The 27,532-nt window shown below is 41.1% G+C and overlaps 1 protein-coding gene across 1 annotated transcript in view; it reads left to right on the forward strand.

Annotated features, from left to right (window-relative positions):
* Positions 1-203: 203 nt before the first annotated feature.
* Positions 204-27,532, forward strand: part of Itgbl1 (integrin subunit beta like 1) — a 240,460-nt gene continuing 213,131 nt past the window's right edge. The window contains exons 1-2 of the mRNA XM_076872413.1: positions 204-301; positions 1,156-1,373. Of these exons, the coding sequence (XP_076728528.1) occupies positions 204-301; positions 1,156-1,373 (316 nt within the window). The remainder of the gene's footprint in view (positions 302-1,155; positions 1,374-27,532) is intronic.

Here is a 27,532-nt window from a genome sequence, read left to right on the forward strand (position 1 = left end):
AGTGCCTGCCCAAATCCTCACAGGCGGCTCATCAGCGCGATTGCCACTCCGGGTGGAGCCCGGACCTGTGAGCCTGGGTGTCCCTGGGTCCGTCTGCCCGGCCATCTGCTGGTGGTGCCTCTGCCTCCTGCCGCTTCCCCGCACTGAGCCCCACCTTGCAGAAGTGCAGCCCGCCCGCCCCGCCGCACAGCCCGGAGCTCAGCATGTGTCCCCCGGGCTTTGGGCACTTCTTGCTGCTGGCCTCTTCCCTGCTCCTCGCAGGGCTGTCAGCTGTTCCTCAGAGCTTCTCGCCATCTCTGAGGTAAGTGTGGTTTGTTGTTCTTTAAGGCAGAGCTGCCTGCTTTGCGTGGCAGGGCTGAAGCTTGCCGACGGCTGTCCCAAGCCAAGAGCGGACACTAAGTTGGGGCACGCGACAAACGGTCTTCAACCTGTTGCTGTTGCTTTCCTTATGTCTACCCTGGTGTGGCTTCATCTCTCTCCTTTGCTTTTCCTTTGGAAAAATACAATCATTGGAGAAAAAAAAATAACATTTACCCTTGTGCAAACACATTTCAGCAGGAATTTCTGCCCCGAGTTAAAGGTGTACTCTCACAAGTACAGAACGATCTCAGAGCCCAGAAGACTGCATTGTCTGCTTCCCCACAGCATCTTCATGGGGTCTGTTTTGCATTCTGAGAGAGACTTTTGAGGTGCATCACAATTGCTAAATAGTTCATTTGCTTTTTAAAGCCAATTTAAAAAAGCTTTATGTCTCATATGACCACAATATGTAACTCCTTCTGTATCTTCATTTCTTTTCCACGAAATAACCACCCTCTGGCCAGCAGATAGCAATGGAACATTTTTTAAGGAGACCTGAAAAATCATTTGCATTTGATCTAAATGTGCATATAAGATTCAGCGCCGACCACCGAGGGCAGGGCTAGGTCACCTCTATCCACTGGGAAGAAGGTCATATTTTATATCCTGGTTATTGCTCAGGTGGATGGTACCGTTTGGGGAAAAACACAGCCTTTATAGGGGCTCCCAGAGGGATCAGGCTGCAGACCTGTGCCTGTGGGGGGTGAGCACGGGGCAGGAAAACTCGGCTGGGAGCAGTCAGGGCTGTGTCTGTGTCTGACCCTTGGCCTGGCCTTGATTTTTGTCGCCCCGCAGAAGCTCGTCGGGCGCCCCCTGCAGGCTGTCCCGGGCCGAGTCGGAGCGCCGGTGCCGAGCACCTGGGCAGCCCCCAGGGGGCGCCCTGTGCCACGGCCGGGGCCGGTGTGAGTGCGGCGTCTGCATCTGTCACGTGACCGAGCCGGGCACCTACTTTGGGCCGCTGTGTGAGTGCCACGAGTGGGTGTGCGAGACCTACGACGGGAGCACCTGCGCAGGTAAGGCCGAGCACGGCCCCGCTGGACTGGGCCGCTTCTTAGGGCTGCGAGGGGCGGGGACGCGCCTGCCTTCAGACAGCACCAAGTGAGTCACTGCGGACGGCGCGGGTGGCACTTCTGCAGGTCCCTTCAGACTGGCAGCCTGTATCCCAATACTTTTCTCTCCCCTGCGTCCCGGCTCACCTGGAGGCAACATTTGTAATCTTCATTCCCTTAATTCTAAATCCCCCTTGTCCCTACTAAAGTTCCGTGTATGGAGCAAATTCCCCACATGCTCACTCATGGAGTCACTCTGCTGGGCTCGCCTCCCCCATCCAGAATGTCAATCATGACTTTTGAAGATTGTAAGTCTGTCTGTTGTTTCCATGGGGAAATTACCTTCCTGAATTCCGGGCGGGTCGAATGGAATTGTCTTTGAATTCTGATTTGTTCCTTTACACTTACAAATGGGTCTAGTTCACCGACGGGGTGCACATCAGAAAACTGGAGGAAGGAAAAAAAAATAAACAGGCACATATTTTCTTCGAAGCAATTGTTCTTGTATTGTTTTAGCTGTTTGAATTTTTGAGCTGCCGTGGAACTTGGTATTTTGTTAGGGTGGAGCAAAATATTCATTTCCCTTGCACATTTTTAAGAGGTGATTCAGGTTCTGATATTGGAAAGGGTCAAGAAATTCCTTGGTAGAGAAAGAACCCTTAACCTCTTTACCAGTTTCATATAAACGAGTCATTTACTTGAGGCCAAGGGCCTCAGTTAGTTCACTGTCCCCCATACAGGAACTCCATGAGTGAGGGACAACACCATGCATTCCAAGTAGGGTTTGGCAAATTAATTGGGGGGAAAAATAGCAACTTATTTTATTCTTGATGCAGCTAATACTGAGACATCCAACAATAACCCACAGAGATCAGAAATGAGTTTATAGCAAAATGTTTTTTCTTGGCACCTGGGTCCAGATGTATACTGTGAGAGTTCTCAATGTATGTGCTGTTTGGCAGTGAGGGGAAAAATAGTCCTAGAGGTAATTTGGAGAGACACAGATGTTTCTATGTGGTTTGTTTACCCATCTTTAAAATACTGATTTCCACAGCTTGTTATTTTAACTTCATTTTCCCCACATGTTGCAGAATTATTAAGGGTAACCAACCCTTTGGAATGAGAGCTAAGTGTCTCTAATATTTCATTCTTGATTCAACTGTTACCCAACTTCTCTGGCTTTTAGTGCCTCTGACAAGGCCTCTTCATTATTAAGAGTTTTGAACAAAATTTCCAGGACTTTTTCTTTGTTGTTTCATTAGAGAGGTTTTGACATGCAGCCTTCAACTGACGAATCTGGCAAATGAGTGTCACCAGATACACCTCCCTGCTGAAGAATCCTGGCTGGTGCCTATGCAGAGGAAGGCTGTGGTAGATAGAGACCTTTTTCCTCCTGTGGAAAGTGATTTGTTGTTTATTCATAACATAGTAGTCACCACATTCCTTCCTGGTAGAAATGCAGTACTGAGTCGTGTGGGAGCACATTTCTATACAAGGCAAAATGTTTCTCTTTATGCAATGCTGAATGAAATAGTTGTGTTCATTTGCCATTTTCACCTTGCTGACGACGCCATTGAGGCTTCTCTCCAGGGCCTTGTGCAGAATCTGCCCCTGACATACTCTGACCATGTCCTCCAGGCCCTGAAGAGTTCTCAAACATATGCTCAGGCCAAGTTTCAGATTGCTCCATGCTTCAGCTTTAGTTTCTCAATTCCAGTATCAAGAAGGAGTTCCCACTGTATCACTAGTGTGGAAACATAGCCGGTTTTCCATTTGTATGTGCACCTGGGCCTCCACCTGGGATAAGCCCTGCAGGTGCCTTCCAAAAATAGAGTAACTTCCAGAAGCCTCCTCTACCTCCAGGAAGGAAACAAAATCCTGCTCTGGTAGTTTATCATCAGGGGTGAAGAGTGTGCTACTGGGGAAATCTGTGCTGCAGGATTCAAATCCCAGCCTTACCAGCTGTGTCAACTTGGGTAGTCACTTGAACATCCTAAGCCTTGGTTTCTTCATGTGTAAAATAGAAATTTTAACAGTGACTACCTTCAGAATTGTTGTGAGGTGTAATGTATGTGAAACACTTAGATAGTGTCAGACACAAAGTGAATGCTTAATGCATATTAATGTGTTTCTAGATTAAACATGATGATAGTGATGTGTAAATCACGGGCTAGTGTGGGTGGATGGATAGATGGATGGACAGATAGTCAGCAGATAAACTGGGCATTTGGTACAGTGAGAGCAATTTAGTTTTCTTCATGTATTCTGTGTCTGTTATTGATTTAAGGCCCAAAAGGTCAAGCAAGGATAGTAATTTTGGCCAAGCCTCAGAGCAGCTGTATTAGACATACTGTGCCTTTTTAAAGTGAAATCCTTTGGGATTGTTATCCTGTGAATCATAAGAAACTTACTTATTTTAGTTTTAGCTGGTTGAAAGTGATTATGTTCAGACTATCAAAAAATCTATTTCTTGCAGTGTGTACTTGTTCATGGCTCATGATTCTCCCTGACTTCTATAGCATGGAGGTCTGGGCCAGTGATTGTTCCTATAGATGTGGTCCTCTGTTAGGGGATAAACTAATTTTGGTGACTGTGTCTTTGAGAACAGTAAGATGTTTTCATGAAAACAAACTTTTAGTTGATATTTGCAAAGCATCTCTGGGTAACCCCCAAAACAACTATGATTACACTTAAGTAAAATGTTGGTTTCCTAAGAATGCTTTTGAAATGCTTTTGAAATATGTCATTTATAAGAGTTCAGTTTTAGCTGGGCATGGTGGTGTACGCCTATAATCCCAGAGTTGGGAGGCTGAGGTAGGAGGCTGAGGCAAATTAGAGGCCAGCCATAGCGATTTAGTGACACCCTGTCTCAAAAGATACAAAGTTCTGGGGATGTATCTCAGGGTAGATGTCCTTGAGTTTAATCCCTAGTACCACAGGGAAAAGAAAGAAAGAAAAACAGTACAGTCTTAGTACTTGGGAACACTAATTGGATGCAATTTAGCAAACACTTATGGAGTACTAAGTGTTTGCTAGGCTTCTGCTGTTGAAGAGGGTGAAAGATGAGGGCTCTATGGCCTCTCATCTTTGAGGCAAGAGGCTGAGAGAAATCTCAAATACCTGTGGTACAGTTCAGGATACAATTTCTACAAATTTCCTCAAGGATTCCTCAGAGGCAGGGATTAAATATTGTGGCTCAAAATTCTCTTAAAAGAAGCAGCATTTAACGGAAGTCTCTAAGGATAGGGAGGTTTTAAATCTGAAAGGCAGGCTGTGATGATTCTGAGTGGAGAGAAAGGTAAAGGTTCAGGGGGGTGGCGTGGGGCTGTCTGGGGACTGTGAAGGACACAGGGTTGGCTTGGCCCTGTGAGGGAGTGGGAGATCTGTGGAGAGGGAGAGCTGAGCCTGCTCTGGAGGTCTCCCCACCTGAGCACAGCTTCTGTTTAACATATCAAGGGCTGAAATATGGGACAGGGGTTGGGGGCTCATGAGAAGTCTCATGGTGCCCAGGCCATGGCAAGCTGAAGCAGATCCTCCATGGGTGACTGAGCTTAGGTCCTGCATACATGTATAGTCCAGAAGGCAGAAACGGGGGGAAGGAGGACATTTAAAGTCTATTTAATAATAGAATCAACAGAGTGGATAAGATGATCAATTAAAACTGATGATGAATTTGTAGGTCTGAGAGCCTGGGAGAGAGAGTAGGTGGGATAAAGAAGGCAGGAGAAAGAGCTGGCAACTCCTAGCCAGTGATTTTAAGTCCTTATGAAAACACTTATCTTTACCGGGGGCCTGCTGTACAGTGAAGAATTGGTGCTCACACAGGGAGAGCCTGTGCCCTACTGACCAGCAGTAGGTCCAGGACTGGATGGGCATCTCATCTCAATTATTGACCTGGTTGACTTGTCTGAGGTGTTAACCTTGACCCAGTTACTTAATTCCTTTTGAAATTTAGGGTTTTTTTGGGGGGGTGGGTGGAAACATCCTTATGGAAATGAAGAACCTTATATCATGATGCATGATATTCAGAATAATTTCTGTATTTAAGTATAAATACATTTAAGATGCAGCTAATTTATACATTTATTCAGATTATATATATGAGATTTTTATAAACATTGGTTTATATGTGTAAGCACAGATAGTATAAGATAATTAAAATACATGGAAACACCCCTAATATATAAATAGGACTCATTTTTTTTTTCTTGCAGCTATTTCTGACTTTTCTGCGCTTAAGCCACTTGAGTGGAATCGGCACGCCCCTGTTCTGGAGCACTGGGCTTGCTGGCTCTTCCTGGTCTGTCTGAGGACTATTTGACCTGCTTTTTCCTTGGGGTTGCATTCTTTCTTAGACTGCTGAATAATTTCCTTCCAAGTCTATTTTGCAGGATTATTTTTTGGTTTTCCCTTTCTTAGTCATTTTCTGCTTTCCACCTTTCTTTCTTTCTTCACGTCTCATCCAATCCTGCTTCTTGCCTCTTTCTCCCTGCCTGGCCCTGAGATGTAGACCTACCCTTTTCCTCACCTCTGTGCCCCCAGGTCAGAGGCGTGGAGCTTGTGAGAAGCCGTCTGTCCCTCCACCCTCTTTCTGAGGGAGGTAATGTATCAACCACACACACCACGTGCCCGCTGTTCTTTTAGTGTGTTCCCATGGTGGTCTTTGTGCTACTTGTGATTTTGGAGAAGATGATCTGGAGTTCTCTGCCACCTGCTTCCCCTGAGTCTCTGTTGGAGTTCACCCTAGGAGATTCTCTTCTTTCCATAGATGCATCTTGTCTTACCCCAAGTGACAAATGACAGTTAAAGGTTTTCATCCTAAAATGAGGTGCCAAGTATGCACACCATTTTTTTTTTCTCAATTTTACTGGCTAACGTGGAAAGCACTCTGCAGCTCAACCCAAGATCCAAAATCCCTGCCCCTGAACATTCTAGAAGAGCATATTTATAACATTATGGTGTTTAGATCCCGTTTAGTAGAAATGGGATAAGTTCAGTAGTTATTTTATTTTTTAAGGTAAATCTCCCCCAGAAAGAGAAGAGAACATATGGGAACTAATTTATTTGTGTGGCGTGTTTTAAATTTGCAAAGTATATACCTCCTCCATAGGTTTCTCAAAAGTCTACATATTTTGAGACGTGATGCTAAAACTGACATCCCACATCTCTTGCTATCATTAACCCTCTAATGGCTGCTGAGCTCAATGGGCCTCAGACATAGAAAGTTACATCTGACCTTGAGACCCACAGTGCTCATAGCCTTGAGGTGAGTGACCCCCATGTGGTCCTTTTTTGGAGAATTCTTTGTCCGAAGAGTTTTGAAGTAAGACTAAAAAATGCCTTGTTTTTCATATTCTGCCCTTGTGTGTTGTTTTTCCTGTTGCTGCTATAACAAATGACTACAAGACTTGTGGCCCAAACAATAAAAGGGTATTTTCTTAGAATTATGCAGGTCAGGAAGCTGACTGGGCTCATTCTCTCTCTGGAGACTCTGGGAGAGAATCTGCTTCTGGTGACTTGGTGTGGAGAGCATTTAGTCCTACTGTGGATGTGTGACTGAGGTCCTTGCTTCTGCTGACTAAGCATATGTGATTGAGTCCAAGGATGTGCTGAAACTCCCTCTAGTCTCAATCTCAATCCCTGCAGTTAATCAATATGAATTTAGGATATATGTGCTAATATTTCCCTTTGCTTTTATAAATATGTTATAAACATGCATATATGCATACAATTGCAAATGTGCACCCCCACACAGGCTTCTCTTTCTTCTGTCTCTCTCTCTTGCTTTGTGTCCTCAAGAGTCTTATCATGTTCTAGTGCTTAAGTCTTTGATCCGCTTTGCATTGAGTTTCATGCAGGGTGAGAGATAGGGGTTAAGTTTCATTTTGTTACATGTGAATTTCCAATTTTCCAAGCACCATTTGTTGAATAGTCTATTTTTCTCCAGGGAATGTTTTTGGCGACTTTGTCTAGTGTGGGATGACTGTATATTGATGAGTTTGTCTCTATGTCTTCTATTCTGTACCATTGGTCTATGTGTCTGTTTTGGTACCAATACCAAGCTATTTTGTTACTATTGCTCTGTCGTATAGTTTAAGGTCTCTGGTATTGTGATGCCTCCTGCTTCACTCTTCTTGCTAAGGATTTCTTTGGCTATTCTGAATCTCTTATTTTTCCAAATGAATTTCATAATTGCTTTTTCTAGTTTTATGAAGAATGTCATTAGGATTTTAAAAGGAATATCTATTATATCTGCATAGCACTTTTGGTAGTATGGTCATTTTGCCAATATTAATTCTGCCTATCCAAGAACAAGGACAATCTTTCCATCTTTAAGGTCTTCTTCAATTTCTTTCTTTAGTGTTCTGTAGTTTTCATTGTAGAGGTCTTTCACCTCTTTTGTTAGATTGATTACCAAGTATTTTATTTTTATTTTTGAGACTATTGTGAATGGGGTGATTTCCCTAATTTCTCTTTCAGTAGATTCATCACTGATGTATAGCAACATGTTTGATGTATGGATGTTGACTTTTATATCCTGCTGCTTTGCTGAATTCATTTGTAAGTTCTAGAAGTTTTCTGGTGGAATTTTTTGGATCCTCTAATCACGTCGTCCACAAGTAGTGACAATTTGAGTTCTCCTTTTCCTATTTGTATCCCTTTATTTTCTTTCATTTGTTTGATTGCTTTAGCTAGAGTTTAAAGTATGATGTTGAATAGAAGTTGTGAAAGAGGCCATCCCTGTCTTGTTCCAGTTTTTACAGGGAATCCTTACAATTGTCCTCCATTTAGAATAATGTTGGCCTTGGGCTTACCTTAGATAGTTTTTACAATGTTGAGATATGTTTCTGTTATCACTAGTTTTTCTAGTGTTTTGAACATGAGAGTTGCTGTATTTTGTCAAATACTTTTTCTGCATCTATTGAGATGATCATATGATTCTTGTTTTTAAGTCTATTGATCTGATGAATTACATTTATTGATTTCCATTTGTTGAACCAAACTTGCATCCCTGGGTTGAACCCCACTTGATTGTGGTGCACTATCTTTTTAATGTGTTTTTGTATATGGTTTGCCAGAATTTTATTGATAATTTTTGCATCTATGTTCATCAGGGAAATTGGTCTGAAGTTTTCTTTCCTTGATGTGTCATTGTCTGGTTTTGGAATAGAAGAAAAGTAGGTCCAAATTTTCACCATGTCAGCCTAAGACCTGATTTCCTTAACAAGACTCCTAAGGCACAAGAAATAAAGTCAAGAATCAATAAATGGATGGATTCAAACTAAAAATCTTCTTCTCAGCAAAGGAAACAATCAGTAATGTAAAAAAGGAGAGACTACAGAATGGGAGAAAATCTTTACTACGTGTTCCTCAGAGCATTAATCTCTAGGATATATAAAGAACTCACAAAACTTAATGCCACAAAAACAAATCTTCACAGAAGAAGAAATACAATCAATCAACAAATATATGCAAATCAAAACTACTCTAAGATTTTATCTCACTCCAGACCAAATGGCAATTATCAAGAATAAAGCAACAATAAATGTTGGCAAGAGTGTGAGGAAAAAGGTACAATCATACATTGATGGTAGGACTGCAAAATTGTGCAAGCATTATAGAAAGTAGTATGGAGATTACTCAGAGAACTTGGAATGCAACCACCATTTGACCCAGCTATCTCCCTCCTTGATTTATACCCAAAGAATTTATGTAAAAATGTGGATGTGTAACCGATGTGATTCTGCAATCTTTGTAATGTTTTGAATAACCAATAAAAAATAAAATAAAAAAAAATAAAAAAAAAAATAAAAAAAAAGAATTTAAATCAGCATATAGTGATGCAGCCACATCTATGTGTATAGCAGCTCAACTCACAATAGCTAAACTATGGAACCAAGCTAGGTGTCCTCTGACAAATGAATGGATAAAGAAAATGTGGTATATATGCACAATGGATATTACTCAACCTTAAAGAAGAACAAAATGATGGCATTTGCAGGTAAATGAATGGATCTGGAGACTATCATTTTAAGAGAAATAAGCCAATCCCCCTCAAAAAAACAAAGGCTGAATGTTTTCTCTGACATGCAGAAGCTAATTCACAATGTGTGGGGGTGGCTAGAGAAGAATAGAGTTACTTTTGGCAGAGGGGAGTGAAGGAAGGGGAGGGTGCATAGGGGTACGAAGGATAGTAGACTCAATCAGACATTATTTCCCTGTGTACATATATGATTACTTAACCAGTGTGGTTCTACAACATGTACAATTAGAAGAATGAGAAAGTATACTCCATTTATTCATGATGTGTCCAAGTGCATTCTACTGTCATGTGTAACTATTTAGAACAAACAAACAAACAAAAAAATAAAATAAAAAATACTGTTCCTAAAAAATGTCTATCTTGGACCTCATTCTCATTTAATAATATATATGAAAAAGAATTTTAATGTGTAGTGTTTTGTGGCAGGGATATATTATTTTATTGAACTGTTAGTGAACTTTCTGGCAATTTCTATTTTATGTTATTGCTGTGTGCTTTTTGATACAGGAAAACTTGGCCTTTCAAATTCACATTTAACACTGCACACACAGCCACACAGAGGTGCACACAGAGGCTCTCTGGCGGACTGGCTGTTGCATGTGTATGCAGCTGTCCCCACTAGAGCAGGTTGGTTTGCAGACCCACATGAGGAAGTCCCCAGCCACACAGAGTGTTAATAACAGTGTCTTTGTACAGTGCTGATCTTGGCAAAGGGAAGCTTCAGATCTGTGGAACTGGACCATCTAAAGCCTTTGTCCCTTGGGAAATTTAGCTTCCAATCCTGGTCTGGGATTCAAGTGCAAGAATCACTTCTCAGAAGTTGGAGGAGCCTGGCACCGCTGGGACTGAGTGTGCCAGGGGATTTGCTGGAGTGTATTTAGAGCCCCATGCCGGTAAATTCTCAAGCTATTTTCCATTAACTCTTAAATTGATAAAGATAGGGAGCTGGAAGGAGATTGCAAATCTCATTTTCTTTGGAAAAAGAGTGCTTTGTCTTTTCAAGAAATCACATTTCCTGGAAAATGAGAAACCATAGTTTGTAATAGAACTCATTCTTTGTCTTCTCTAAATCATCTTACTTAAGGCTGGGTAGAAGGATGACGCTTTATAAAGGGAAGAGGAAAGTCAGCCCTGGGTGAGGGTACTGCCTGGCTTGACCTTGAGCCACCCCAGTCTTTTGTGGTAGAATATGTTCCTCTGCCAAGAGTCTTAGCATTGTAATTGCTTGTACAGAGTCACTGGTTCAAACACCAAATTATTCCAAGTGAATAGTTACCCACCCTAGTTTCCTGTTTCATTATTTTACCAAGAAATTTCCTAGAAAAAAGGCAGGCTAAAAAAAATATATATCTTTTAAAAAGAGGTCAATGAGTTTGGATATTGCCTAGAAACTTCTCTTATGGCAGGGCATTAGCTATACATTTGTGACTTAGTCAAAGGGGGAGAGTGAGGAGCCAAGTCAGAAAATCAAAACATGGCAAATGTATTTCCTAATTGATCATTACTGCTCTTTCAAAGCTATCATTTTCTGCTGTGCAAAATAGTTAGACAAAGCTGGTTATTTTTCTAAACAAAATGACTTGGCCATTTAAGCCTTTTCCTTTCCAAAATACAAAAGACTTTTATTTTCTTGGTCAACAGCATTAGTTATATAAGCTCCAAGAGCAGTCTTGACCTGAAAATAATTCATTTATTTCAAGAAAGAAAATATTTGATGTAGCAGAGAGACTTCTCTCACTTGCCTTCTTGGATGGATCTGAGTCTTGAATTTAATGCTACATTCATAATACAGAAGAATAATGGGAAAATATCAACTTATATTGCTGCATGCTTTGCTTGAAAATATTTTTCATTGAATTCATTCAATTTTCATAATAACTTTAAGAAATAGTCAAAATAATTATTCTCTAACTTACATACTAAGTTGCTCTGAGAAGAAAGTTGCTCCTTCTAAAATCAATAGTAGGCTTATCTCCAAGCTTAATATTCAAGTTGTCCCAAAACCATGTCATGAATTCTGGAGAACTGAAATGAAGGTGTAATTTTTAGGGACATCATTTTTATATTTTCACATTGCAAAATACAACTTCTGCTGATATTTTTTTCCTGGAAAAGCAGATTTTGGTTCTTATTTCCATCTTATGTCACACTGCACAAAAAATTAAATAATGGGGAGGTACTGGGCAGGAGTCCCTTATGCATTTACTGTCAAAAGAAGTCAAGGTAACAGAAATTACTGGGACAAAATTATTTGTCATACCAAGATATAGCATTTTCCCAGCTGTAGTTGGAGTTCTTGGAGTGACTGCATTTAGTAGCAACCATTATCCATGTAAGAATGATTCTCCTGAGTCAGCAATTGAAGAAATTGCTCCATAACCTGTAATTTTCTTTGTCTATGAAAGTGAAAGAAATAGTAGGCAGATGGGCTGAATCTTCATACTTATGATTTTCATGGACATTAACTTTCATTATTTTTGTATTATGTATTTTGGCTTTTATGAATAAACCACATTAGAGATTCACTCCTTTTTGCTCATAAAATTATTCATAATATGAACTTCAAAATTCAAAAGGCATGCAATTTTTAATATGTGTATCTAGCCTTTGGGGATGGAAGCAATGAGAACTAACAGAAATGCAGAGTGGGGGAAGACAGAGTCTCTAGTACACTGAACACTTTGTATTACATCCTCATGAAGGTTGGCTTTTCGCCTTGGAGATGGGTGCATTGACTTTGGGTCACGAAGGCTTTGGGTCATCCCACACACGTCATCATCAGCCTTCCTAGGATTCCTAAAATCTACTCATTCTGTATTTCAAATATCCCTGCCAATATGGGAGATGTGGAATTTTAAGATATGAGTGGTAGCACAGCGACCTATCATTAACTTGGTCTCTATCGAGTTAGTAATGTTTCCTTAGCAGGTACAGACAGGATGGAGTAGGGCAGACTGTTCTAGAAAATGCTTGGGAATTGGAAAAAAAAAATTTGTTCTTTCTCTACTATTATTTCTTACAGTGTGAACTTTTATTTTGTGTGTGTGTGTGTGTGTGTTACTGAGATTCAACACAGGACCTAGGACATACAAGGCAAGCACTCTACCACTGAGGTATACCCCAAGCCCCTGTGTGATTTTTGGCAAGTCACTTATTTTCTCTGAGCCCCAGTTGAGTTAAATTCATTTGAGTCAAGGATTCACTAAACATCTCCAAAAGATGTCTGGAAGGCAAGGTATCTTAGTATCAGATAGTGGGAGATGAACCACTCAAAGCAGCAGGAATTGAATCCAGTGACTGCAGTTTCAGTGAAGCGGTGGGAAGATTTTGCCGTCGTAGTTGACCACTAAAGAGAAAATTCTGTTACCTTTGGCTTAAACTGAAAACTTGACATTCTTAAGGATTTTAAGAACTCTCAGTTTCACAAAGAATTATCTTCTGCACCTCATGTCTATGAGTTCTGCACCTGTGGATCTAATCAACTGTGGATCAAAAATATTCAGGAAACACTGCATCTATAACTGATGTGTACAAACTTTTTGTTTTTGTTCTTTTGGTCCTTATTTCCTTATAAAAAGGAACAGTGCAGTATGGCAGCTATTTACATAACCTTTTCATTGTATATCCTTATGCTGCATTAGAGTATCTGAGAGGGTGTGCATAGGTTGTATGCAAATTCTATGCCGCTTTACACAAGGGACTTGAGTGTGCACAATTTTATATCCATGGGGGTTCCTGGAATGATCCCCATAAATACCAAGGGAAGACTGCATTTATGAATGCCCATGGCACATGGTGGTAGAACTTGGGCATTCCTGTTCTATAAGAAGACTTGGTGTCCATCCTTAATTGCCCAACTATTTGCACATAGCCAAGAAAAATACAATAAAATACTATTTATTTGAGTCTCAAAATTCACCTCCTAGATGTGTAGTTTTCAAAAATCATAATAGTCTCTGCTGCCCTCTGTATGGAGGGGTCAACTGGGCAGCTCAGCAAGAGAACCAGGGGTTGAATGGCATGTGTGGGGTTATTAGGAAGAGGAGTGCAGTAGTCCAGAAAACAATTTTTTTTTTCTAGAAGGGCAAAATTTCACAGGATACATCTGTTTAAGTACAATAATGAGTTTATTGTGAATCTGAACTAAGGTAATGACAATACAGTCAGCATTTGTCTGGGTTTGCTACGTGACTATTGCCTGGTGTTGAACTCTAACAACCTGTGGCAGGGTAAGTGATCTTGCCACTGCAAAGATAAAGCCAGGAGACTGAGAAACAGGAAAGGTTGAAGATCCCATGTTGTCTGACATCAGAACTGTGCAGTCCATTCTGCTTATTAAGTTACACCATGTAACACCATGCCACCAGGTTACAGATGCTCAGGTCATACTAAATCCCTTTCTGCAAATTTGAATTACCATGTGGGGTATTAATCTGCAATAATTAAATGTTGTTTCATATGTGAAAATTCTAGAGGCAGAATAGTGACGAGACTGAAAGACAAGAACTGCCCCAGTTCAAAAGCTGATACTGCCCATGGTGAACCCTGTGATTTTGTAAAGTTAGTGGATTTCCTCTGGCTTCTGTTTCATTTTCTCATAGTGTAATTGAGTACATGAGGATTTGGAAAAGTCCCTGACATGCAGTTCATGCTCAATAGCAGCTACTCTTACCATTGTTGTCAATATTATTATTATCAAGCCATTCCAAGGATATTATATACTCAAGGGCAGGAATCATATCTTATTTTCTATCATATTATTTCTTAGGACTTTATAGTTATTGACGTAAGAATGCTGACTTACAAACCACCCCCAAATCCAGGGGCTTATATAAAAGGAAAGCAACCATTTGTTTCTCCTTCCTCGGTGTGTGGTTCAGCTAGAGCATGGCTGGGTTCCAGACTGTGGGCTGGGCTTAAGTCAGCTGCACAGTATTCTTATGCTAGCCAGGGTTTGCTTCTGTCATGGGGGAGGACAGCAGCACCGGGGTCAGAGGAAGCACCTGGGTGTGCTCTCTCTCTCTCCCTCTCTTTAATCTTTTACAATTTAAAAATTTTTTAAAAATTCTAATTTTTATATATGACAGCAGAATGTATTACAATTCATATTACATATATAGAGCACAGTTTTTCATATCTCTGCTTGTATACTAACTATATTCACACCATTCGTGTCTTCTTCATACGTGTACTTAGGACATTACTAAATGTCCATCTCATTCCACCATCTTTTTTTTTTATCCCCTTGCCCCCTCCCTCCCCTTTACCCTATCTAGAGTTTGTCTAACCTTCCCTTTGTCTCTTAAAGCTTTGTCTCTGAACCTGTACTTGCACTTCACAGCCACATGTCAGTGGACGCAAGGAGTCACAGGGCCAAGCCAGTAGACTTGGTGTCCATTCTTAATTGCCCAACTATCTGCACACAGCCAATAAATAAAAATGCAATAAAATACTATTTATGCAAGTCTCAAAATTCACCTTGTTCTGCAAGGTGGCACATCACGGGCAATACTTCTGTCTGCCATGGGGTTTAGTGTAGATATTGCAACTCTCAGCGAGATTGTTGGCCAAGGTGATGGTAAATATCTAACTGATATTTACACATGCTGGATGGTCAGGCAGCTGTAATATGTAACCTGATCAACCCCCATAGTGCGTAGATCATTTATTGAATGCAGAGTATGCTTTCCTTTTTCTAATGAGAAACTGTAGGCTCTTTAGAGATTATTTTTTGATATGGTTTGATTAATTTTAAAATTTAGAATACAGTTTGGAAGTCCACATGTGTATAAATATTTTTGACTCAAAATGTATGCAACTATTAGAAAGGTTATTCATATAAAATAGTATATTTTCAGGAATGCAAACCTTGAAAATCAACTGCTTTCTTATATAGAGAGCCAAGAATTTACATATGAATGTGAAATAAGAGTTTAACATATTTATGTTGTATTATGTAATTGTGATTTGTTTAATCAGCAACCATTAATTAACTACTACAAAAGACAGTTCAGGGATAGTATAGAGGTTATAAAGTCTAAAATATGCAATTCTGTACTGGGGATTGAACTCAGAGGCACCGAGGTCAAACTCAACCACTGAGTCCCATCCCCAGTCCTATTTTGTGTTTTATTTAGAGACAGCATCTCATTGAATTCCTTAGCACCTTGCTGTTGCTGTGTCTCGCTTTGAACTTGTGATCCTCCTGCCTCAGCCTCCCAAGCTGGTGGAATTACAAGTGTGCACCACTGTGTCCACCTTAAAACATGCAATTCCTGTCTTTGGGAAACTGAGTAACAGGTTTATGGTTGCAGTACCAAGAGGTAGAAAATGCTCTGTGCATGAAGCTTGAGCTCTGCTGTGAAGATGTGCTCTGGTGCCAAGCATTGTACCTTCTCTTCATTCCAGGTTAAAGTGTTTAGCATCTCCCACCTGGGAGAGCAGAGGGGGCTATATTGGACAAGGTGGGAAACTGAGGAGGTAATGCTGGAATACTTGTGAGAAGGGCAAAGGAATGAGGAGCAACTGTTCAAAAAACAGAGGTTTCGGGGAGAAAAGGGGTGGGGAAAGATGACATCTAGTATTTTTTTTCTGAACTTTCTTCTGCCTAATATAGAAAGGTAAAAATCCATACCATAAAAACTCTTCCCTAATACCGCAGGAAGACATAAAGGGAAGTATCAGACACCTAGAGCCAAGAGATTCTCTCTGGTCTCATATGCTGCCTACTGTCTGTGCCTGTGAGAGAGGAGAGCAGCACATCCAATAGTTGAAGAGATAATGGATGAAAGCATCTCAGATTTGGTGAAAACCACATGACCCAGCGCAAGGAACGCTGGAAGCCTGAAGAATAGTCACAGTTACATTGCTCAACATCAGCAATAAGGAGAATATCTCAAAGTAACCAGAGAAAAGACACACGTTGGATATATTGAGAGGACCAAATGTAAGCGTGATAGCAGATCTCCCTTAGTCAGAGGTAAGGGAAAGAACGTCTTTACGGCACTAAGGAAATGATGTCAACCTGCAAGCCAATTCTGAGTAAAACAGCTTTCCAAACAAACGTGAAAGCTCAAAGTCCAGCCACCAGCTGACCCGCCCTCAGGGAGTCCTTGGAGGAAGTCCTTGATCGACACCAGGTGGAAACACAAATCCACCCAAGGAACCTCGAGTGGTAACTGCAGGGGTGAATATGTTCTATACAGAAGTCAGAGGAGAAGCATGTGGCTGCAAATGAGATTTTTATCTTTTTTTATTTTTATTTTCTATTGGTTGTTCAAAACATTACAAAGCTCTTGACATATCATATTTCATACGTTAGATTCAAGTGGATTAAGATTTTTGAAAAGTGAGAGTAGTTTGGTGGGGAAGGGAAATAAAGACCATTTAAGAAGTAGGGAAAGGTAAACAGTGCTGACAGCAACATGGGTTTCACATTCTAAAAGTCTAGGTTCTTGCAGCACTGAGACTTCTTGATGGAATTTGAATGTCATGTTCAGCATAGTAAATAATAGTAATTTTAATCACTAATGCTAATTGCTATTCTCTGTGGTTATATCTTATTCATTTATGCAGTCAGTGAAATTTTTTGGCACTTTAAGGGACATAAGCATACATCCAGGAACACACATTTTGCTTGTTTGGTTTAATTTTCCATACTCAACAAGGCACAGATATTAAAAGATAGCTTCTTTTTTAAAGCTTTCAAAATTGCAGTAGCCAACTGAGGAAAAAAATTCTAAAAGTATGTAAAGAAATTTTAAGGTCACTGTTTCATAATAGTAAAAAAATTCTTCAAAATACTTCTTTATAAACCTTGAATCTATTGCTTATAGGTGCTGATAGTGATTTTTATAACCTATCTTATTTTTCATTACTATGCCTTTATTAAGAAAAAGGCCCAGTTTAGTATGTTACCCAAGTGCATGAAATTTTACACACACACACAAAACATGTGTAGTTATAGCTCCAAGGCAAGTATTAGGATCCTGTCAGGGAGCTCCAGCTAATGTTAAATGATGTCAGGTCAGTTGCTGGGAGAAATTTGAGGGACACAGGAAATTATATGGAGCCTATTGATAACAGCTTGTCCTTGTCCTGTGACCTAAAATAATACCATATTTGTAACCAACACTCTTGTTAAAATGGAAGGGCCATATTGGGAGGTTTACACCAACATCACTAAAAAGAGAAAATTATACTTTAAAAACATGGTTGTAATTGTAGAAATTCTGGCAGTGAAAATTGAGATAAAATGGACAATTATAATTTATTTGGGAAAAAAAAAGAATTCTTTAAAAATAAAGCTATTTAATATATAGTTAAAGTATGTCAGGAGTATAGAGTCATCACTGGTGGCCTAACTTGGAGTATTCCAAGCTTGGGTGGACTTTAGAGTCACCTGGCTGGAATAGGCTTTGCCACGCCTGTCTTCCTGGGAGGTGCAGCTGTAGATGTGCATAACCAGGGTCCCTGGTGATGTGCACGCTGAGGCCTCAGGTTTTCGAGGAACTGAATGTGGGGGCCTCACAGGAGCATATCCAGTCTCAGCCCATAGGTTTTATTTTCTACAGTTCATTAAAGCCGGAAGGAAGGGTTAGTCTCCCTAGTTCAGATGATGCCTAGGAAGACAGAAGAAGGGTAAACGAGGTTTGTGCTCAGCGTGATGTTGGCATGAAGGGAGTGTTTGGTGTGTCCAGTCGTGCAGGGAGGGGCTAAGGAGCCTGTGATGGAGGAGAGTGGGGGCCTCCCTTGTGATGAGCAGGGGCAGAGGAGATGGTGGTGATTGGGACTCACAGCCAAGGGAGACATGGTCTTTCCTGGAGGATGTTTGGATCACACAATTTGTGCTTTTCCAACCAAGGAGCCAGCCTTAGCCTTGACATTTAGGAGAGTTTGAAACATCAAGTGCATCTGGAGTCAAATGAACACTTTCTTTTTGTATTAAGGGCCTGGCCTTTACAGAGCCATCTGAATATTCTTTACTCATTTTTTAATTTTTAGTTTGATATATACTTTAGCTGGCTCTGTAATGTGACAGAACAGTATAAGGCATCTCAGAGTTCATTCCTTTACTTTTAAGTCAATTCAGGACCTACTCCTACTTAGTTCTCCCATGTCCCCTGTTTTAAAGGGATTAAAATTGGAATACTTTCAGGAATTGGCACTGGAAGGTTTCCTGGTCACAGGCTTTGGAGCCTGGAGGACCTTGGCTGACAATTAACTCCACCTTGTGAGAACCACACAGGGAGTAAAGCTACTCAAGCTGCCCTAGCCTCTATTGCTTTGAGTAACCTGAAGAACAGGCCATTTTAACAGGAAGTGTTGTTTACTGAGCATGCACTGTGTGCACAGGTATAGTGCTAAGCACCCTAGACATTATTCATGGAACCCCCCTATGACCTTCAAGATATACATTGGCATGTTCTGGAAACAAAAATAAGGGTGCGTTTTTCTTATAGGAGATTTATATATAAATATAAATATATCTGCCTTAAAATGAGTTGCAAGACAGCATCTGTCACTTCATGCTAAAGGTTCAAATAATTTAAAGGAAGGCAGCCTTCCTTTATTTTATTTCATGCAGCTCTGACATTCTATATCTAAAGGATGAGTAGATGAATGAACACATGCACAAGAGGTTGGCCAGCTATCTGTGTGGCTTTAAAACAACAACAACAACAACAATAATCATGTTCCAAAGCAGAGGTCAATTCTTCTTCCCTTGAGTCATAAACTGTCTACAGCTTTGAAATAAGTTTTTGCCCTAGCCACCCATTAAATTTTTATGAAATGCTTCATCATCTACTAATGCATGCTATGTAGGAGGTGAAAGGCCAAGGTTCGCCGTCGGAGATTAAAACGCACACACACAGATAGCAGTGACAAAGAAGAAGCACTTTACTGCAAGCTGGTTCTAGCTTATATAGAAAGTGAGAGTCAGTTATCTTAAACCAGGAAGCTCCCGGGGCCAATCATAGTAAAGGTCACATCATCACCTACTGTGCACGCACGTCCACCCTGCATAAGATTCAGGGGGGCACGAGCTGTCCATGATCACAGAAGACGGGAGGACCAATTAGAAAATTTTCAAAACAACTTGTTATCCACCCACTGGCAACTTGCCTGCCGCCATGTTGCATTAGGGGCTCCTTATCTGAAAGGCCGGGGGAGACTCCCAACAGGAGGTGATAAATATATATATATATATATATATATATATATATATATATTTTTTTTTTTTTTCCCTTCAAAACTTTAGTCTGTATTCAACAGAGCAGCTGATAGAGTTGGATGGATATCAGGTTCAGGGTAGGAAAAATATTGAAGAGAGAGTCTTGTGGGTCTCACTTTGGTTTTGCATCACTAAACAGCTGATTTCCCTTCTCCCAAGTCTGATTCTCACTGGGAGAAAGACAATTGTCTCATCGTGTCCTTACGAAAATCACGGGGTAGATAAATTTGAGAAATATTTAATAAAATATCACACTTACATGACAATATTCAGACTATTTTTTGGTAAATGCAAATTAACATCATAACATCTGTAGCAGGAAAAAAAATAGACTTCTGAAAAGTGTGGCTGTAAATAATACCAGGGCAGCATGCTTTTGAGTGGCATTTGGCAAGAGGCCCTCTGAAAGAAAGGAGTTATGAGAACTTTTATTTGATTTTATTTTTCACACTAAAGGAAACAAAACCTTATCCTGCTAGGGATAAGGTCATTTTTGTCAATGGATACTGAATTACTGATGCACACTGATAATATAGCAATCGGTTTGTCTGACTCACATGGTGAAAAAATAGAAACCATTGCGGGGTGAACCAAAGGTCTTGGTGGGATGCTTGCTTGCTACTGGAGCAAGGCGAAAACAAAATGCCATTTTATTTTAGACTCACTCAGCTTAGTTGTAGCGATGGGAGCATTTAGTAAGAGTGAATGGTGTTTCTATTGGATTTAGTTGGCACGCAGTAGGAGTCTTATCGTGTCCTGTCAGTGCTGAGGTTCTGATCCTCAGCACATGGGGCCTTCGGGAGGCAGTGAGGTTCAGGTGAGGTCCTGGTGGTGAAGTCCATGAGGGCATTAGTGCCCCTATTAAAAGAAGGGGAAGGGATGTTTGTCATTGTCCTGTGATGATGCAGCAAGAAGGTGGCTATCTTTAAGCCAGGAAGAGAGGCCTCACTAAGAACTGAGCCTACTAGCACTTTGTTCATGAATTTCCAAGCATTCCAAGTGAAGAAGTAGGGTCTGCGAGCAAGAAATACCCGTCAGCTGCCCAGTTTGTAGTATTTCAGTCATAGGAGGCTGAGCTGAGCTGAGGAACCCTTAAAAAGTAGCTGCTATACACTGAGTTTTCCTAAGCAAAAAGAAGCAGGCCAGCCCCGAAGCTAGTGAAGACAAGACTGATTGAAGTCAAGCTACAAATAGAGGTGTGAACGGTATGTGTTCACACACAGCGAGAAGCCATCATTCTGCCTGTGATTAGCAGGCAGCAGGTGCCCTTTGACTGAGTCTGGAAGACTGAGAGGAATTTGTCCTTGGAATGTTGGAGCTTATGTTGGAGAGGGTATGAAAATGGAAATTTGGTACAGAGAAGAAGCTAAACTACAAATAAACATATTGAAAAATGCACCAAGCCTAACACAGGTAGGCCACGCAACATGCCCCAGCCTGACTCTGTTGATCTCCTTGCCCCAGATTTGGGTTCTGCAGATTTAGGAGAGAGGGGTGGAGTCTCCGTCTGTGAGTGAAATCATCACTAAGTAACATATTTTTCTGTTGATAATCTGGGAATCCCTGGGGTTGCTCAAAAGCTAAGGATACGTACCCTCTAAAGTTTCTTCTTCATACTTGTTCCATTATTGATAACCGCTGGGCTGGCATGTTGCAGGTGTAAAATCTTTCTTGGTTTCTGGGTGGGCCAAGGTCTGAAAAGTTTATAGGGATCATTTTTTAAGATTCTAATGACTTTTTTGTTATATAATTTGTAAGTGCTTGTATAATTTATTCCTATGTAAATTACTGTGAGCGATTTTGACCTGAATGAAACTTGTCAGGTTCTCTGTCTCTGAGTGAAGATTATGACCAAGATGCATTTCCTCCTTTGTAGCCACCTTGTCCTACGCAAGGTCATGAGAGGTAGAGGCCATCAGGGCCAAGTTCTAGTACCCCTGTTATGAACTCTCCCCTCACCACGAGAATCTCACTGTCCTCATCATTGCAAAACATCTTGTAAGGCCCGTGACCTCCAAAGGAACCCGAATTTACATAGGAGGTATAAACTGAAGTTTCATTCAGATTGTTTCATTTGAAGGGATCTTAGGGCTTGATATTATAGTACAGGGTCCATGTCTCAACACTAATTTTAACAATTCTCCTTCCATCCTGTCTTGCCATTTTCTTAATGGCATAATTCTTTGGATCATTTTAAATGTTATACTACTTGATTTTAAATTGCTTTACAAAGTGACAACTTTTGAATCATCTGGATGGACATTGTTTTCTCACAGAAGAATCTGGGCTATATATAGCTCCTTGTTTTAGAATTTCAAATGCTTCAAATAAATATATGACTGTATTTGTGGTCACGCTCAACAGTTATTCATTTAGGAGATGGTGTTGCTATTTTTTGAGAAAAGGGAAATGGAACAAATGGGGTTGTTTTTAGAGTACAGAAATCCATGTGGCTCATCGGAGCTGACACTATTTATTACAGGTTTTAGGGTCTCTTTATAATTTACAGTGGATACTAACTTCCTGCTGTGGTTCTCACAGTGATCTCTTGAGCTGGAAATGAGGCTGGGCCTGGGTAGCACATGCCCAATACTTAAGAGGGGGATCAGGATTCACTTCCATGGCCCCTGCCCCGCCGCTCCTTCTCTGTTCCCTTTCCCCTTTGCCTTCTTTCCCTGGAATTCCTCAGTGTTTGAATTCCCCCTCACCATCCTGGGAATTCTATCATGTGAAACATTTAATTCCCCACCGTCGACTGTCAGTCGGGTACATGGTAGCCACAGAAGAATTTAGGAGCTCCTTTCTCTAGAAGGAGCCTGGCTCTCCAGGACACATCCTCGCTGTGCAGCACTCCTTTGGATTTTAGAAGCGGAGTCATCTCTCTTCCTCTCCCTTTGCATGGCTTCTGTAATAATCCCAAACTTCCTCTTTCCCTTTCAACCTGTGCACTCAGGTAAAGATGCCTTGGGCTGCCTCAGGGTAAATACATCTATGAAGAATCCCCTCATGCAGTTCTTTTCTGGGAATCAATCCCCTGTTAAGCACATAGTAGATGCTCTCTAAGACTTCTTGCATAAATAGTAACTGGGTAGATGGGAAGAAGAGGAGGTGGGTATGTCAGACTTTGGTGGGATGAGGTTTCAAATCATCTTTAGTAATTTCAAAGTTTTGTTCATGGGCATTGCTGTCTAGAGCTAAGGACACCTCTAGTTTTCACAAACAGGGATGAGCTGAGCTGAGAGACTTTCCTACTCCGTTGAAATGCAGCCATTTCATTTCACCTCTGTCCCAAGCTGTGCTGAAGGGTGAGGGCCTCAGGAAGTCTGGGGAAGCTTTCAAGGAGATACCAACAGTGTCCCTTACTTTTGGAAGACATGCTCCTCATGTCACATGCTCTCATGATGACACTCAGGGCTGCAGTGAGTCACGTTGGCTGAGCTTCCATTCTGCGTTCTCTCTCGTGGTCTGAGTGGCTGATCTGTGTTGGGAAAGTCACATTGCTCTCCTCCTGGTGCTGTGTCCTGTGGCTGTCACCTGTGCATCCTGCAGTGCATTCTCCACATCTGTCCTCCATTCGCCTGAAGATTTATTCCACATGCCTGATGGCAAAATGTCCTTCCCCCCAGGACCTTAGCCTGGAGGACATTGATCTCATTTTCTTTCTTTTGACACAAGTCCATTAGCTTCATCTGTCTTGAGGACAATCCTGGCTAAGAGTCCATCTGATTTTTCCTCTTTGGGGACCTTTCATGATTTCAAGGTTACAGGAAGCCTGGCTTTGGGCAGAATCTGTTGCCATCTGTTGCTAGTTTCTGGTCTCAGATCTGTTTAAAAGATTTGCCAGGTTAGATTTATCTGGACATTTTAAACTAATTATATTTTGTTGTACTGAAACCGAGAGCACATACTTAGGTGTGTCCTTTCAATGTCATTTACCTAAGTATCCCACCACTCAGCCACTTCAAAGGGGCATGTTTACAGCCACTTACAGTGACAAGATATAATGTCCAGCTTGTGTATATGCATTCTCATGAAACAATACTGCAGGCTAACTGAGGGCTAAAAAGCAAAGAGGGATCTAGAGCTTTCTATTTGGTATTTTATTTGCTTGTCTGTTTTTGTTTTATATAAATACATTGAAATCTCAAGAGATTATGTGGCTTCCTCAAAATCTCAAAGCTAACCTTATTTCAAATGAAGTTTGCTTTCAAGTTCCATATCAACTATAGCACTTAAGTTTTGGTGTTTATCCAATTATTCTTCTGATCTTATGACTTTTCATTTAGTAAATTATTCTTTAAAGATGTTTTAAAATTACTTCTACTGCAATTTAAAGAAATTAAAAATAGGACACTGGAGTCAGAAAATGTAACTCCATGAAAATATATGCATACCCACTCCTATTCAAATAAGTATGATATTTAATGTTACATTTAATATTTTATATTATTGCATATGTTTCATGTACACTTTCTCACATGCAAAATTCTAGCCTTAGAGCCAATATGCTCTCTAGAAATTTATCCTAAGGAAATCATCTAGAAGGAGAAAAATGCTGTACACAGGAAACTTTTTAATGCATTGATGCCTACAGCAGCAACAAGTTGTAGGCCAATTGTTTGTAAAATATTATAAAGCAAATTATAAAACTTCAACATGATCATTTTCAGTCATTAAAATGATAGGTATGAAGACTTAGTAGATGAAAATATGATCCACTTTTAAAATCCCAAACCACTGCCCATGTCCACTTTACTTTAAACCGTTAATATTTATGCATACAGACAAGAATGGAGACTTCTATGAAATGCCACCAGTGGTGGGTTGGTGAGCTTGTAGGTGCTCTTTCTATGATTAAATTTTTCTGTAGTGAATTCTGGTTTTATAAGACAGCATGCCTGCGACAGTGTGACCGGTGCCGTCAGGGAGGAGAAATGCATTTGTTAAAGAGGGATGCTGATTAATCTCCCAAGTACTCTGCTTCTTTGCTTTCCATGACTGATGCTCCTAATCGATAAGGGAGCCTTTTGAATCTTTTTCAATTGGGCCTGCAGGTTCATAAATTGGTCAGTGAAATCACAAAAGGAGCCAGCTCTTTTCAATTCTTATGGAAAAGTTGACTGTCTTCCAAATTAATTTCTTAGAAATTAGATACTATTGTCAGCACCCTGCCCTCCCCTGCATTTCTCTCAGCCCCTGCACAAATGCTGCTCCAGCTTCGTTCCAGATGCAGACACCAGTCCCCCCTTTTGCAAGGCTGCTTCCCTGTTCCCATCCTGGAGTCCTCTTATGAGACTGTCCAGCCCTCCCGCCTCCTCTCAAGTCTGACTTTTGAAGGTTGCTAACTCCTGTGTATGGGTGCTGCTTCTCCAGATGGTATTACCGTTTGTGTAACAAGCTGCTGGCTGCACACTGTTTGCCCAAATAGGTAACAAATGAGGGAAGATTTTTTTTTTCATTATGATTTTTGGTATATTTCAAATCTTGCTATAGGAGGGGTCTGCCTTGCACAAGGGTGGGCTTGGGTAGAAGAGGTGGAAGAGGGCTCAGAGGGGGCTGTAGTTGGAGTGCCAGGAGGTACATGGGATTTCATGCTGTCTGTGTGGGACATGGTTGGCAAGAATCCCTCCCACTGGATAGATCAACTCACAGTTTATAAGTCAGCATCGTTTTCCTTTATCTCAAGACAGGGAAAGCAAGACATTGGTTCTAGGTAAAAGCAGTGCGCTAAGATAAAAATTAATATCTTATATCTTACACTATACATAACAAAAGGGGCATTTTACAAGCTTTGCTCTCTTATGTTGGTTTTCTTTAGTTTTCCCATCAGTCACAATTTCTACAATTTATTTACACACAAATACCTGTCAGTTTCTCCCCACCAAATCTCTATTTTCCAGTCTATGTTATTCCAGAGTTATTATTTCTTACGGGGTATGTCTACTTGAATGATTTGTTAATATCTAAAAAATAACATATTGAAGCCAGGGTTGAAATCCTATTTCTATTTCAAAATAACAGTGCTCGGTGGAGAATCTCACGCCCTAGTCAAATCTGTGCACGCCAAAGGTGGATCCGCTCCCCACAGGCTGATGTCCAGCAGGGACTGATCCCGGGGCTGGTTGTCAGGAGGCCTGGGTACAGTTCTGTGATCATCAGTACGTCAGTTCACACCTCCAATTTCAAGTTCTTTGTAGCTGAAGTGGCTTGACCTGTATGTTCTCAAAAGTCTTTTCAAGCTTGGAAATTTGGCTTCTGTGATTTAATATTTAACAATATACTTAATTCTGCTTGTGCTGCATGATAATTAGGCATGAATGACAAGTGGCTCATGAAGAATGACTATAATTAATTTTACTCCTACAGACAACCAATCTATTTTTAAGTCTTTTCTCACTGCATTGTTTGCCCCCAAATATCCGTAATACATTTCCATGGCCTTTGATTTCCCTTGAAAGCGTACATCCTTCTCTCTGTACTGTCTTCTGCTTCTTTCTTGCCATTGTTCTCTCTTATTATTCCAGTGGTTGTAATCACAAGCCGCGCATCTGTCGGGGGTCACCATGTGGAACAGGAATTCCCACACAGCTGATTATCTTCTTTCTGAGGCTGAGGTAGGGAGCTACTGTGACGAAGACCTGGGATGACCCATTTATAAAGGGAAATGGTTCTATTGGCTCATAGCTTTGGGGAGTCCAGTGTGTGGTAGCTAGTCCTGTTGCTTTTAGGCCTGTGGCAAGGCAGCGCAGCCTGGCTGGAGTGTGTGGTGAGGCCAAGCTGCTCACGTCATGGCCAGCAAGTGAAAAAGAGGACGAGGAAGTGACGGGGATCCCGTGGTGCCCTTCTAGGGTACAGCCTCAGTGACCCAGTGTGTCTCCCACTAGGCCACACCTCTTGAAGTTTCTGCTACTCCCCGTAACACCACTCAGGGCCTCAGGTGTGTGACACAGAGACTTTTGGGGGACACATCCAGTCCAGAGTAGTGGCTCTTTTGAGCCCCTTGCTCTCATTCCATGGTACTTCTGTGACAGCTTCCTGTTGTATTATGAACAAATGTGACTTTCAAAATCCAGAGATGAGCGTGGACCTGTGATGCAGGAGCCTGTGGAGAGTTGGGTGTGGGAGGTGCATCAGCAGCCACATCAGGGTGCCCCAGAGTCCAGGAGCAGGGCAGCAGGTAGCACAGCCCAGGGAAGAGGACACAGGAGAAGCCCTGCAGCCTGCCCTTCTGAGCACAGCTCTTGTGTGAGAAGGGAGGGAGACACTGTGCTTACGGGGTGGAGAAACTAGAATGGAGACTTCTGGCTCTGTATGTATATTTGCCTGTGATCGAGTCATTATTGTAGCTAACAGTAATCGATTCACTATTACAACTAACAGTAACTGGCCAGTGCAAGGCTACAAGGCACTGCGGCAAGTGCTGGAAAAGGACGATTTTACTCCTCACTGTATTCCTTATAGGTAACTGCTTTTTTGAGTCCTTAGATCCTTGGTTTAGAATCTAGACCTTATAGAGTTTCAGAAACTTGGTCCCCGTCACATGGATAGCAGGGAAGAGAGCCAGCTTTTGGCACAGGAGATGTAATTTTATTTCTCCTTCTACTTACCTTGTGGTACCACACCCATTTCCTAAAATTATAATTGCAATGTCAATTTTTCCTTTTGTTTTGGGCCAAGGACATTGAAAACAGGAAGGCATTGAGTTTCTGAAAGTTCTATGTAACGGGACACACTAATCAAAGAGGGAGGCAGGAAATGAAAGACAGACTCTGATTCTTCTTGATGCGTTTTGACTGAAGTCGGCCACATGGAATTCCTGATTCAAGGAGCGCAGTGTCCCAGTAG

Source organism: Callospermophilus lateralis, chromosome 12 (genome assembly GCF_048772815.1).
Source record: "Callospermophilus lateralis isolate mCalLat2 chromosome 12, mCalLat2.hap1, whole genome shotgun sequence".
Lineage (NCBI taxonomy): Eukaryota > Metazoa > Chordata > Mammalia > Rodentia > Sciuridae > Callospermophilus > Callospermophilus lateralis.